At 36.2% G+C, this 15,382-nt stretch overlaps 1 protein-coding gene across 2 annotated transcripts in view; it reads left to right on the top strand.

Annotated features, from left to right (window-relative positions):
* The window catches only part of POLR2B (RNA polymerase II subunit B), a 45,690-nt gene that overhangs the window by 13,029 nt on the left and 17,279 nt on the right, over positions 1 to 15,382 (top strand). For both annotated transcript variants that reach the window (XM_024746630.1, XM_024746631.1), the window contains 10 exons: positions 2,110 to 2,274; positions 4,368 to 4,564; positions 4,728 to 4,847; positions 5,631 to 5,817; positions 9,005 to 9,148; positions 9,413 to 9,552; positions 9,651 to 9,762; positions 13,190 to 13,344; positions 14,211 to 14,409; positions 14,723 to 14,891. In XM_024746630.1, coding sequence (XP_024602398.1) covers positions 2,110 to 2,274; positions 4,368 to 4,564; positions 4,728 to 4,847; positions 5,631 to 5,817; positions 9,005 to 9,148; positions 9,413 to 9,552; positions 9,651 to 9,762; positions 13,190 to 13,344; positions 14,211 to 14,409; positions 14,723 to 14,891 — 1,588 coding nt within the window. The remainder of the gene's footprint in view (positions 1 to 2,109; positions 2,275 to 4,367; positions 4,565 to 4,727; positions 4,848 to 5,630; positions 5,818 to 9,004; positions 9,149 to 9,412; positions 9,553 to 9,650; positions 9,763 to 13,189; positions 13,345 to 14,210; positions 14,410 to 14,722; positions 14,892 to 15,382) is intronic.

The following is a 15,382-nucleotide window of genomic DNA, read 5'->3' as shown; positions in this document are numbered from 1 at the left end:
GGTTTTTACTTGTGAATGGGGGTAGAATGGGGCCCAGGTACAAGTGTTTGGAAAAGATCCCCAGGTGATTGTGATGTGCATTCTTTGTTGATAAGCATTGGCCTGGATTATGGAGGGCAAAAGAAAGGAAAATCATCTAGATTTAGTGATAAGTTTGATATGAGGATGAATCAGTTAAGATTCTTTGGTTCTTTCCAGAATTTTCATTTAATCAATTTAGGAATCGGGCCTAAATTGCTGTTGGTGCCCATGTTGCTGTTGTTTTTAATTCCCCAGAGTACTCTAATGCGAAGCCAGAGTTGAAAATCACTGAGCAAAAACACAAGGTCTTTGTCTTATAATCATGGGAAATAAAATTAAAAGGATAATATTTTAAAGGGAATGAAGTGGACAGTCAAGGTGTATGGTCTTTATTTTGTTGAAATTCAGTATACATGTATATTTCTGTGTAGGTTTTTTGTTTGTTTTTTTGTTTTGACCTTGGCACTCGGCTTGCGGGATCTTAGATCCACGACCAGGGATTGAAACCAGGCCTCGGCAGTGAAAGTGTTGAGTCCTAACCACTGTACCACCAGGGAACTCCCTCTGTGTAGTCTTTTTAATTTTTTTTAATTCACAAACAGTTGTTCATAGTGATTCTGTCGACTTGGACGTTGTGGCTAAAAGATGTAGCCAACTGCCCATTCCCATACTCTGTGTGCTTTCGGAGTGCTTTGTAGTCAACCCTGGCTAAGTATGGGACAGTTGGTATCTCACAACTCCTTGTATCCACCAGGCTTTGTGTAATCATTGCCAAGGGCTTCATTATCATGTCCATTAGTGCCCACAGTAGCTATTTTAAAACTATCTGAAACCTTCCCTCACCTTTCCAACTTTACAAATTACTTGCCTTGGGCCTTGAGGCTTGCTGGCAATGGAGTGAAATTAGGATTCTCAGCCACTGAATTTCCTGTATTTATTAGGCTCCTAAAGTGTGTGCACCCAAAAAGATGACTAGTCTGCCTGAGCTGCCAACATTGTGATTATAAGTATCAGCAGCATGTGGACAGCCGCGAAAAAAAAAATTCTATCGTTCTCTCCTGAGGTTCTAGATAAAATAGAGAACGTCCAAGAATTGATTTTTAGAAAGAGCCTAGTGAGTTCATTTTTAGACAGAAGGTTTGGAGGGGCCATGGTGTATGGTGTAGGCATTCTTTTTTAATGTTTTTTGTATTCTGAAAAAGGTCTATGATGAAACAAATGGAATAATTGAAAACTAAGTTGAAACAGCCAAATGGCAGTTGGGATGGGAGGGTTGAGAGTACAGGAAAAAGGTCAAGATGAAGATTTACCTGTCCTTTTATGTAAAGTTGTTACTGAACATCCGTGAGATAGGTTAAGGTTTCTAAGGAAGGAGGCCTGAAGTAGGAGGAGGAAGACAACAGAAACTTATGAGATGGACCATGATAATGTAGGGTTATGAGGCCAAGAGAAGATAGAGTTTGATATTGAAGGAAAGAAATTTGATTAAAATTGAGAAACCAGGTGTTTGTATGCCAGTGTAGTAACTTTTATTTCACTTCTGTGTTGCAATTAAAGAGGGAGAAATTGGAAGAGAATCTTATGTGAGAGAGGCTGTTTGTTGATTTTGAAATGTTATTCATATTTGGAGATATGTCACAGACCAACTCTGAGTTAGTATTTATTTTTCATTCTGTGCTTAGCTTTTTTCCACATTTGTCTAGCTATATTCTCTCTTATTTTCCCCTCATCTATTTCTTTCTTCCAAAATTTTTAATTGTTTTGGTTGGGGGAAAGGACAAGGGGGGTGGTCTGTGTTCATACCTGCAGCCAAAGGTCATTTCCAAATACAGTCTGGGGCAGTTCTAGAAGATCTTGGCAGACAGAGAGTAGAGAATGGAAGTCCTCTCAGGTTCAGATGACCAGTCTATCCGTCAAATAAGTAAACCTCTTGCAGTGGATTTTGAAAAGCAGCCATAGGACGTTCCTTAGAATATGAAAGGCATGCCTCTTTTGAAATACCTACAATGAACATGTATGTAAAATGGTTCTTTTGATGTTTATATATGGCTATAACGTCTGTATTCTCATGATTTTTTATTTTTCTAGGGTGCAAAAAAGAGTGCTATTGGTCAGCGCATTGTGGCAACCCTACCATATATCAAGCAAGAAGTTCCCATCATTATTGTGTTCAGAGCCTTAGGTTTTGTGTCTGACAGAGATATTTTAGAGCATATTATTTATGATTTTGAAGATCCAGAGATGATGGAAATGGTAATGTGCAAGCAAAATGTATTCATAGTACTTTTCAAGAGGTTTAAAGTTACTGTTGCTAATCCAAAAACATAGTAGAAAGCTGCTCTGAAGATCAGTTTAGCTGTTGCAAAGCCCATGCTGTTTACTGTGTAGTGCAAGCCTTCAGCCCTGCCTTGGCTTCTTTATTTTTTTTTTTTAAAGGCATATAAATGCCAGAATTTAATGAATTAATTTTCTGTTTTACCTTCTTTTTTTTTTAACACCTTTATTGGAGTATAATTGCTTTACAATGGTGTGTTAGTTTCTCCTTTATAACAAAGTGAATCAGTTATACATATACATACATCCCCATATCTCTTCCCTCTTGCATCTCCCTCCCTCCGACCCTCCCTATCCCACCCCTGTAGGTGGTCACGAAGCACCAAGCTGATTTCTCTGTGCTATGCGGCTGCTTCCCACTAGCTCTCTGTTTTACATTTGATAGTGTATATATGTCCATTTGGCTTCTTTCTTGACAATTCTCTGTAAAATCGACATGAAAACTAGAGGCAATCAGAGTTCATTGACAGCAGCAAGAAGAAACAGTAGTAAGGAAAATCGTAAAAGCATACTAGTCTGATGCAGTGTAGTAAAAAGGGAAAATGTAGTTGATATCTTCTTTTTTTAAACAACTTTTTATTTTGAAATCATTTCAAACTTAAAGAAAAGTTGCAAATAGCTCCTGTATACTCTACACCTATTTTCAGCAGTTGTTACCTTTGCTGCATTTGCTTTAGGATTTTCTTTATCTATATATACACATTGTTTTTTTCGGGATCATTTGAGAGTAAGTTTTAGGCATCATGCCCTTTTACTCCTAAATACTTCAGTGTATATTTCCTAAGAATCAGGATATTTACTCACATAATCATAGTATTACAATTTTTAAAATTGGTACTTCAGTGCAGTACATACTGTTAACTTGGAGATCTTATTTAGGTTTATGTCAGTGGTCCTGATCATGTCCTAATGGCATTTCTTTTTTTTTCCTGGTTCAAAATCCAATCTAGGATAATGTATTACGTGTTGTTTTTATGTCTCTTTAGTCTCTTTTAATCTTCCCTTGTCTTTTTCCTTAGTGTTTCATGACACTGAAGTTTTTGGATAGGATAGGCCATTTATTTTGTAGAATATCCTTCAATTTGGGTTTTTCTGATATTTCCTCATGATTTGATTCAATTTATGCATTTTCTGGCAGGACAAATACAGAGATCATATTGTGTGCTTCCCAGGGCATCATATCAGGAGTCATATGATTTTATTTTGTCCCATTATTGGTAATGTTAATTTCACAGTACCGTCTGTTAGGTTCCGCCACTGTAAAGTTATTATTTTTGTGGGAAGGATTGTTGAGTGTAGAGAAATAAGCATTTCCTTATCAGTCTTTTCCATTGATGATCCTTGGCTAAGGAGTAGTTGGTATTCTTAAAGTTGTCCTGAATCATCCAGAGTCTTTAAGACTACAGAGAAATAAGGTAAAATACAGGCTAAACATCGGTCACAAAGAAGGTGGAGTATATTTTATTTATTAGAGTATTTATTGATATGGTTACATGACAAAAATGGATTCTGGTTAGATTTTTGGCAATAGTCATATGCTTTTTTTTTTTGAACTTAAAGATAATAAGTATTTAGATACTTAAAAGATAACCTTTTAAACCAAGGCTGAAAACAGTATGACACGTTTATTCATTTGAGACTTAGTAAATTTTAATTTGAGTGTTAAACTTCTCTAAATTGATTTTAGATATTTGAAAGGAACTTTTTAAAGCTACTGTTCATTAAAATGTAAAAAACAAAACATCCCCAAGACTCACTGTGCTCTGTTATAATGGAATTATTTGTATTTTTCTGGAAAGTATAATTGTGCTGATGAGTGGATTTTTTTCAGAGGTCCCTAGATCTCTAAGGTGTCTTCAAGTTCTAAGATTTTGTGATTCCCTGAATTTCTAAAAATATTTGCATATTCAGTTAGGTTCATAGGGATATTTAACATAAATTAAGTGACAGTTGCTTTATTTTAAAGTAAAGATATGAATTTGAAAATAATTTTTATTTAAATTAACTGCTAGGTTAAACCTTCTCTCGATGAAGCTTTTGTCATCCAAGAACAGAATGTCGCACTAAATTTCATTGGTTCAAGAGGGGCAAAGCCTGGTGTCACCAAAGAGAAAAGGATTAAATATGCAAAGGAAGTATTACAGAAAGAAATGCTCCCTCATGTTGGCGTCAGTGATTTTTGTGAGACCAAGAAAGCTTATTTCTTGGGGTATGTCAAATTTCATTGTTTTAAGTTCTTTGCCAAGCTGTGGTTGAGATAAAATTTTTCTTAAAGCTAAAAATGTCAAAATTGATGTTTTTAATGTGTAAGTTTAAAAAAAATCCCAAACCATGTGCTTTCTTTTTTACTTCTTTCTTTTCTTTTTTTAAAGGTACATGGTTCATAGGTTGCTGCTAGCAGCTTTGGGTAGAAGAGAATTAGATGACAGAGATCATTATGGAAACAAAAGATTGGACCTTGCTGGACCACTACTTGCATTCTTATTTAGAGGGTAAGGAATTACAGAATGATATTGTTAAAAGTAGAGAGATTTCACTTTAGATTGGTTATTGCACTTGAGATGCTAAACTATCTTGGCATCCATATTGGGTACACATGAAGTTAGCTACATTCTTTGCCACTTGCCCAGTTTAGTTCTATTGATACTTCAAATTTGAGAATTTCAAGATTGTGAGGAAATTTATAACTTGTTTATGTTTTCTCTACCTTTACAAAGCATTTGAGAAAGCTGAATTATTGCCTTGATTTTCTAAGTGCTGATACTGGAATTTTATTAGTTCTGCTTTGCAGTTTATAAAAACAAAAGCTGGAAGGAAGTCTATCAAGATATTAGCAGTGGTTGTCTCAGTATTGGGGTTATATGTGATTTTTATCTTATTCTTGATATGTTTTTATATTTTCCATATTCTATAATGAACATATAATACTTCTATAATTAGAAAAACTTATTTGTAAAAATAATGTGGGTAATTTAATACAGAAATAATATTAGCAATGTTTTGTACGTGTTCTGTTATTTATTATGTTGTATATTAGTGTTTTTCAACCTCGTTTTGTTATTGCCCCACTAAGGGGCCTCTTTTGACTATTTTTCTCTAATTGCTTTGCTTGTATATGTTTATGTACCATATGTACGTCTGTGCTTTTTATATAAAAAGTAATAACGCTTCCCTCCCTCTACCTCAACCACTTTTCGCCCCCTTGTGGGCAATATTGTCCTTGTTAAGGATGCATATTGTAGACCTTTACATGTTTAAAACATTTTATTGGGCAGAATGTTTAAGAATTTGCTTAAAGAAGTACGGATCTATGCCCAGAAGTTCATTGATCGAGGAAAGGATTTTAACTTGGAGTTGGCAATTAAGACAAGGATTATATCTGATGGCCTAAAATACTCTTTAGCTACTGGGAACTGGGGTGACCAAAAGAAAGCTCATCAAGCCAGAGCTGGAGTATCTCAGGTAAGGATGTTAACTGTGACTACAGGTTTGATAAGAAAATGTTATGGGACTGATAGAATCTTTCATTCACTGAATGTAAATTGTTTTGCCTTTTTTTTTTCTTGGTCAGATATAAAAAGTACTTGGGGGCTTTTGAATTATGAAAGTGAAATTTTTCTTAAATTAGCTGTTAGCATTACTAAGAGAGATTTAAAAGTTTTGACTTGCATCAAGATATTTAATGAATTCGAGTAGCTTCTTGGGAGGTGAGACAGTCCATGTTTGTGAAATTTTTCTGTTTTTTTTAAATGCCTTAAATATTCTTTTTTAATTAATTAATTTATTTATTTTTGGCTACATTGGGTTTTCGTTGCTGTGCACGGGCTTTTCTCTTTAGTTGCTGTGAGTGGGGGCTACTCTTCATGCGGCGCGTGGGCTTCTTGTTGCATTGGCTTCTCATTGCGGAGCACAGGCTCTAGGTGCGTGGGCTTCAGTAGTTGTGGCACGCAGGCTCAGTAGTTGTGGCTCACAAGCTCTAGAGCGCAGGCTCAGTAGTTGTGGTACACGGGCTTAGTTGCTCCGTGGCATGTGGGATCCTCCCAGACCAGGGGTTGAACCCATGTCCCCTGCATTGGCAGGTGGACTCCCAACCACTGTGCCACCAAGGAAGTCCCAGTTTTTCTGTCTTAAAAGCTCTGTATTAGAAGCTGATACCCAGAGAATAGATGGGCATCTGCTTCCATTTTTGCAAAATGTAATACTTCTAACAGTGATTTCTCTATGTTGGCCTGTTGTTATGTACAGTGATTGCGATAGCTACTCTCAGGAGTAATGGGGGAAACCTTTTACAAAAATGTCTCACTAGGTATTTTTAATTTATTTTTTGTATTTTCATATAAGATTGAAAATTTATAGTGTATATGTCTAGCTTTATGGAGGGGATCTCCCCCTCTTTTTTTTTTTTTTTTTTTAACTAGCCTATACCAGCATCACCTGATTAATTTGGCATTCAGACACCAACTTTAAGCTCCTGATTCCTAGAAACCTAGATGCCTTAAGAAATTCTGGAAGGATGCTTATAGTCCAGTTAAATTTCTAGTTCCTTTTAGTTTAGTAAGGATTTGTTGAGTCTACTTGGTGTTTGTGATGCTGGGTTCACAGAGTTGAATGAGATGCTCTTCCAGCCCTCGAGCTTACCATCTATTAGAGGAAACATTCGTCCATGTACAGTTCATTCTGCCTTGAGCTGAATTATGATAAATGCCATCCTGCCAATTCAGTTCAGTGTGTGTACTGGGACTTAAGATGTGCCAGGCACTCTGTCACACATTGGAGATACAGAAATGAATAAAACATGATCCTTGATCTTCAGTAGTTCACAGTCTCTACTCATAGATGTAAACAGATATTACAGCATGATACAGTGAGTATTAAATGAGAGCTGTGCACACCTGCTCTGTGGGGATGCTGGAGAAAGGCATTAAGCCCTGGCTGAAAGGATGAAAAGAAGTGTTTTCTTTAGGAGGTGACAGTTGAGCTCATTCTTGAAGGGTAGTTGGGAAATAGCCCAAGTCTTGGAGGAGGGTAGAACCAGTAGCTCACAGGAAAACTGGAGAAAACTTAATATCCTGAACAAAGGGACAGGGAGAAAAGAGCATGTGTATGTGGAAGGAGCTAGAACATTCTTGGATTTTCAAATCAAAGCGGGAGAGTTAGGAAGATGGGGTTGGAGTGGAGAGCTGGAACACCTCATAGAGGGGAGTGACATGTTCATTTTTGCTTTTTAGGTAGCTTCACAGTAATTGGCAGTGTGGAGAAAGATTTGAGAAGGGCAGAGTTGGTGGCAGAAAGATTGTTGCAACAGCCTTAGTGAGAAATAATTAGGGGCTGCACTAGAGCAGTTTCGTAGAGGTGGAGAGTGGAGTCAAATTTGAGAAATATTTCGGAAGTAAGTTTTGTAAGACTTTGTGACTGATTAGTTGAATGATGGAAAAGTAGAGAGAAGAGAACAGTTCTTCCTGGAGGTGGGTCGTATGTCTTCTATGGACGTGGTAACATTTCACCAGACAGAGCAGAATGGGGTAGTACATTCCATTCTGTGGCAGTAGCGTGGTCAGAGTTGTGGAGGTGAGAGGGTGTTTGGCAATGTGAATGGAGTACAGGAGTTCTGGAGACTGATGGTAGGGGAAGGTCATCTGGGACTTCATTGAGAAGAGCTTCAGAGTCATGCTGCTCTAGTTGGCAGGGAACTGTTTAATATTTTTTAATTCAGTGAGTGATGTGAACTTATCTATATCTGTGTTTTAATAATTCTGGTAACTGAGGAGAGTAGATTGGAGAGGACATTACAGGAGCTTATGAGCTGATGGCAATAGTATAGGTAAGAGGTAAGGGGCTGGTTTATTGCTGTGACATTGGGAATGGTTTTTTGAGAAAGTTTGAAAATAGAGTTGACAGGATATGTTTATTGTTTATTATATGTGAAAGGAGGAAGTCAGAGACAAAAATACCTTGAGATTTCTAGATGGGGAGATAAAGGGAAGGGTGATGCCATTAACAATGATAGGAGACTTAGGAAGAAGAAAGAGGATGGGTTGTTGTAGGGCTGGGGGATGTGGTGATTTTGTTATTAGGTACATTGAGCTTGTGTTGCTTGCTTTATATCCCTCTAAATATTACCTTACTTACAAGTATTACCTTGCTTAGTGTTCTGTAAGTGTTGAATCTCTGTGTTGGATTCAGAGGCCTCAGCCTGGGAAAATTTCTCGGATGGATTAGTGATGTCTGCTATGATCAAAGGAATGTGAGTTGGTAGCGTATAAGACTTACTGAGTGCCTAATGTATGCCAAGTGTACTGTTCTAGGTACAGGGATACAACAGAGAACGAAACAAACAAATAAAAATTCCCCACCTTTGTGGAACTAACATCCTAGTGGTTGGAGATAGACCGTAAACAAAACATTTATGTGGTATGTTAGAATTGTATGTCATATATTTGCCATCCCTGCTGTAAGGGTCAGTTAAGTTACAGGGGTGAATAAGATTATCCAGGGCAGGATGGAGAAAGGAGGGAGGGGTGGGGACAGTTGGACACTGAGTGGATTATATGTAAAAATATGACTTGGCCTGATTCTAGTATTTGCCAAAAATGTGATAGTGTGAGTAACCGAAATGCCCAAACTTTAAAGATTTGCTATTGTTTTCTAGGTATTAAACCGCCTAACTTTTGCATCTACTCTTTCTCACCTGCGTCGTTTAAATTCTCCCATTGGTAGAGATGGCAAGCTAGCAAAACCAAGACAGTTGCATAATACGTTGTGGGGAATGGTGTGTCCTGCTGAGACTCCAGAGGTAATGCATTAGAATTTATGTTCAAGACAAAGTCCAACAGTAATCAGTAGGGTATAATTACTTTTATAAGAAAGTTTTTGTTACTTATAATTACTTATAATTTTATTTAACTATGTAGTATAGTTTAGAACTAAGATATTATAATTTTGTTCTTAGGAAGTAAGAGTATATTCTGAAATCAAATTGGAGGAAAATGTTTGTGGAAAAGAATTTGGATAGGCATGTTAAATCAGTATGAGTAATATGTACTTTATTTATTCCAAGGGCCATGCTGTAGGACTTGTGAAGAATTTAGCTCTGATGGCTTATATTTCAGTTGGATCTCAGCCTTCTCCAATCCTGGAATTTTTAGAAGAATGGAGTATGGAAAATTTAGAAGAAATTTCTCCTGCAGCTATTGCTGAGTGTGTATAAATACATTTTAAGAAAAAACTTGTTAATCTTCAGTTATAACTTATTAGAGGGTTACTAAGTGCAGAATGCTTTTGGTTTTGCATTTTAGTGCAACCAAGATTTTTGTTAATGGCTGCTGGGTTGGAATACATAAAGATCCTGAACAACTTATGAACACTCTACGGAAATTGAGGCGTCAGATGGACATCATTGTGTCTGAAGTAAGAGTCCTTAATTAATTAAGAGGACATGATCTCTGGGATTTCCAAACGAGGCATAAAGACTAGTGAAAGTTATCTTTGCATTGGTATCTTTCTTGAACTGTTTCCTTTGAATTGTAAAGTACATTTTCAAAAGTCTAGATGTTTTGAGCTAGATTTAATTATAAGGTATTGTTTGCTTTAATGCCTTAGATATACGCATCTAAAATTTTGACATGTAATTTGTTATTAAATTATATTTTGGAATTCAAATTACATTTTGAAGTAAAAAATTCTTTTGAGAATCTTTTTGTAAGGCTGACTACAGTGCTTTTAAAAAGCGAGTGAATATCTGATTTCTCCTTTGTCGGAATCCAGAGATTCATTCATGAAATGTGATACACCTCTATTAGATTCCTTTATGTTTAGGTGGATGCTGAAGAGCTCTGGGATTAGGATGGATTTTTTTTTTTTAGTCATCAAAATACTGTATGAGCTTTATTCCTCCCCAAAATAGGGCTTTTGCTTTTAGTGTACTGTATTGAGGGCTGGGCTCAGGCTTTTGATTTCCCCAAATCTACACCTTTGGGTCTGTCTCGGTGAAAGTGGATTTGGAGAGAAACTGTAACACACTTAAGCTGACCTCCTGTCTGTGTAGCAAAGCAGAGAATCGAGGTTTGGCTGCTCCAGGCCTTCCTCTAGCAGGCAAACCCTGGATTTTGACCCAGGCCTATTCATGGCTTGAAGAAGTCAGGAACAGCATGCTTCACTTGAATGTGGCAGGCAAGGCTAAGAGAAAGCCTAAGAACCAAAATTGGTTGTGTTATTTGTGATTGAGAACTTTGTTAATGCCAGGTGTTTCTGCTGAGAGCTGCCTTTAGGTTTTCTGTCTTCTCTAGGATAAAATTAAATTCTTCATGCTGTTTTAGGCCTCTTTACCTTTCCATGGGCCCATTCCCTCAACCTGGAATGCTTGTGCTCCTTGTCACCCATGCGTCCTCAAAAATGGGTAATAGGGAAAAGGGTGCTTATTACTTTTTTTTAGGTAAATCTCACCAATTCTGCAAAACTCTAGTGTTAACTCTCGTCTCCTTCAGGATATTTCACCTGACCACCCAGTTTGATTTAGATCAGAGGTTGGCAAACATTTTCTTTAAAGGACCAGATGTTAAATATTTTAGTCTTGGTTTACCTTACAGTGTCTGGTGTGTATTCAACGCTGCTGTTGTAGTAAAAAGTAGCCATAGACAATACATAAATCAGTAAAACTTTATTTAAAAAAAATAGATGGCAGGTGAGGGCAGATTTGGCCTGCAGGCTGTTCGCTGAGCCCCTGATTTAGATCTATCTCTGTGACTATATGTGGCATATTTTCCTTAAATAACTTCTGGCAGAATGCTTATACCAGATAGTAACTGTTGATTTATTTGTCTACCTCACTTTCTAAACTATTAACTTCTCAGAGTCAGGGAACGTGTCTTAATATGACTTTGTATTTTGAGTTCTGAGCATGGTGCCTGACATGTAGTGTCTGACACTGAGTGTTTGTTGAAACTATAAATGGACCCTATGTCCTTGGGCTAGGCTCTTTAATCTCCTATTGGAGAGTGTTGTTGGGACCTTTTTAGTGGGAAAATTGTGTATATTTTTCAGGAGTCTAGTACTTTTTCTTTTCCTTCATATTTTCTGATAATCAGAGGTCCTCATTTTACCCATTTCTAATTTTAGCCTTGTGTTGGACCTGTTAGGCTTTCCTGTCAATAGTCCTCTCAAGAACACATATTTCCTTTGGAACAAGATACTGTTTGGCCTTTGAGGAGACGCAGCTCAGTTTATGTCTTCCTGTTAAGACAAGAGCTATATTCTATTAACTGTACTGTAATATTCTATATTCTATTAGGAATTCTCTAAGGATTCAAGGTAAGCATTTGAGAATGCCACGCATGGTGTTTTTGCTCATAAACACAGTGTTTCATCTCAGATTGTTTTCTAAGGACAGGAAGTGGGCTAGGAATGTGGGACTTATCTTCTTCTTGGCTTTTCACTCTTTACTTTGGGAGAACTTGGTGTTTTTGATCAAGCTTTTACGATTTACTATCATTTTAAAACTGAGTAACCCAAACCTTTCCTTTCTTAAATAAACCCAATCTTTAATTTCTTTCTTTTTTTTGGCTGCATTGAGTTGCTTGCGTGGTTTTAGTTCTCCCACCAGGGATCGAACCTGGGCCCCGGCAGTGAAATCGCAGAGTCCTAACCACTGGACCACCAAGGAATTCCCCACCCAATCTTTTCTTTAATAAAAGTATCCAGATGGTGATTTCACTTTTTAAAAGTACTTTTGTGTAGAAATACCAATGTGTTTTCCATTTCCCAACTCATTGGCAATTCATTTCTTAGTTGACTTTTAAGATTATATATTAGATTTAGATAATTTACTGAAGATTCTTATTTGTTTACTTCTTGACTTATTTCTTTTTATATTGGCACTTCAGATTCTGTAGTGCTTTTAATATTATGTTCTTTATTGTAAGTTTTCCCAAAATATTTTTGATGTTTTCCAGGAATATATTTTCTAGCACTATCCAGTAGAAATATAATGCAAGTTAACGTATGCAATTTATGTTTTTCTAGTAGTGATGTTAAAAAAGTAAAAAAAAGGGAATTCCCTGGTGGTCCAGTGGTTAGGACTCTGCACTTTCACTGCCAAGGACGCGGGTTCATTTCCTCGTCGGGGAACTAAGATCCCGTGAGCCATGTGGCGTGGCCCCCCCAAAAAAAGAAATAGATGAAAATAATTTCAATATATTTTATTTGACCGGATACATCAAAAATATTACAATTTCAACATATAATCAATGGAAAATTATTAATGATAAATTTTATTTTATTTTTTTGTACTATCTTTGAAATCCAGTGAGTAGTTTATACTTACAGCATATCTCCTTTCAGAATGGCCACATTTCAAGTGCTCAGTAGTGACATGTGGCTAGTGACTGCTGTATTAGAGAGCTAGACTATAAACCATTTGTCTTATAGGTGATTGTGAGAAGTCAGGCTTATTACTGGGAAAGCCTGATCAAGGCAGAGTGATATAGGGCTGGATATTGAAAGGTTACACATGTGAAGTACATGTAATTACCAAAGAGGGAAAACAAGAAAATAAGAAATATACTAGTATTTGTGATATCAAACATATATTTTCTTCATTTTAATTTATTTTGCATGACATTATTACCAGATGTTGTTCAGCTTTATAATTACCAAGGTTAGATATTTATCCTATATAAAATTTTAAATTATACCTAGGTTTTTAGTATATTGAACAATGATAAACTAAGATCTATTAATCTTATTTGATAATCTATTAATCCTGTTGTATTTTTAGCTAAGCCTTAATGATACAGAGAAAATAAAAGTTCATGAGACTGTTTTGTCTTTTTATGTATAGGTTTCTATGATCAGAGATATTCGAGAGAGGGAGATTCGGATCTATACAGATGCAGGCCGTATTTGTAGACCACTTCTGATTGTGGAAAAACAAAAGCTACTTTTGAAGAAGAGACACATTGATCAATTGAAAGAGAGAGAATATAACAACTACAGGTAAGAACATGCAGTTAGAAAAAAAGTTAGATATAATTCACATGCCCTAAAATTAAGCATTTTAAACCATGTAGTTCGGTGGTTTTTAGTATAGTCACAACATTGTGCAACCATTACCACTATCTAATTCCAGAATATTTTCATTGACCCGGAAAGAAACTCTGTACTCATTAGCAGTCACATTTGCTTTTTTTAAATTTTTGTTATCAAGTAAGAGACTTTTAGGGTTTTATTTAAGCGTAAAAGTCTTTGTGACATGGTAAAGACTACCTCTACTACTAATAAGCAATAACCTCTGTGCTTTCACTGCATGGGGAATGGGTTCGATCCCTGGTTGGGGAGTTAGGATCCTGCATGCCGTGTGGTGCGACCACCAAAAAGAAAGATAACCGATGTGATAATGTATAACATAATATAATAATAAATTTAATAAAAAGAATCTTTTACAATTTATTATTAGTGATATATGAATGTATATATTTTTATTGTTAAAAATTCAAAAAATAGGTGTAATAAAAATATATAAAAGCCCCCAATTCACACTCTCCTTTTCAGAAGTAAATACTGTTACCATTTGGGGTATTTGTTCTTCCAGACCTTATTTTTTGTTTTTATATACTCACCCTAGCCCCACAAGTAGGTTCTTTAGATCAGAGCAGAGCAAAACAAACTAACAGTAGTTACAGAGCCATACTTTATGTGTATTGTTCAGTAACTTGTTTCTTTCACTGTTAACAATAATATGCTTATTTTGGGACTCTTTCTATGTGAATGCATACAGATACAGGAATACTCTTTATTAAGTAGGAAGCCTAGTTAACTAAAATAGTTCAGGAAGTAAGGAAATTAAATGAATTCTTTTTTAGTTGGCAGGATCTTGTGGCCAGTGGGGTAGTAGAATATATTGATACTCTAGAAGAAGAAACAGTGATGCTCGCAATGACCCCAGATGATTTACAAGAGAAAGAAGTAGCTTATTGTTCCACATATACGCACTGTGAGATTCATCCATCAATGATTCTTGGTGTCTGTGCATCTATTATTCCTTTTCCTGATCATAACCAGGTTGGTAGCAGTTTTTGATTATGCTTTGTGAGGAATTGGGGGAAGTAGAATAAAAATTAGAGATTAGTCTGTAGTTTTTTCTGGAAGAAAAGCCTTTTAGTGTAAAGACGATGAACTACAGCATTTAATATGCTTATTCTTGTGTTTGACTCCTAAGAGCCATAACTAATTATTCCAAATGGTTATCACTTATCTTTCGGAAAGAATAGGAACTTTACCAACCATATTTCTGATTTATGAAGTACCCTGTAAAGTCTGTTTATTTAGAAGTAATTAAATTTTCACCGATTCTGCTTTTCATTTCTACCTTTAGTCCCCTAGAAACACATACCAGTCTGCTATGGGTAAGCAGGCTATGGGGGTTTATATTACCAACTTTCATGTTCGTATGGATACGTTGGCCCATGTTCTCTATTATCCTCAAAAACCACTTGTGACTACACGGTCAATGGAATACCTACGATTTAGAGAGCTGCCAGCAGGTATGTTCAGTTTTGTTCTACATTTTTTAAGATCCTGCCATGCTTAAGACACTTTTGTGGGTTCTTTGGAGGGTTAATAAATGCATATGACACAGTCTCTATTCTCTTAGAATTTATAATGTGGTGGGAAAACAGCACAATTCAATAAAAAGGTAGATATATGTAAAGTGTTATGATGGAGTTATAGATTCCTTTGGAAGCACAGAGTGAAAGAAATGATTGATTCCTGTTGGAGTCTAGAGCCAATTTCATAGGGGAGGTAGCATTTTGGACTAGAGTAAAGTTGATGAAAGGGTATTTGAATTTGAGAGATGGTTTGAACAAGGTCCTGGGTGCATGAAGGCAACTGTCAGTATTTATGTCAGTTTAGTATGGCCTGAATGGAAATGCATGGGAGTGATACTTGGTCTCATAGTGTGGAGATAGCAGGTTGAATTTTATTTGGAGAATGAAGAACTATCCAGCCTTTTTTTTTTTTTTTTTTTTTTTTT

The sequence above is a fragment of the Neophocaena asiaeorientalis genome, unplaced genomic scaffold (assembly GCF_003031525.2).
Source record: "Neophocaena asiaeorientalis asiaeorientalis breed wild unplaced genomic scaffold, Neophocaena_asiaeorientalis_V1.1 scaffold19, whole genome shotgun sequence".
NCBI lineage: Eukaryota > Metazoa > Chordata > Mammalia > Artiodactyla > Phocoenidae > Neophocaena > Neophocaena asiaeorientalis.
This window is presented reverse-complemented; position numbering and strand designations above follow the sequence as displayed.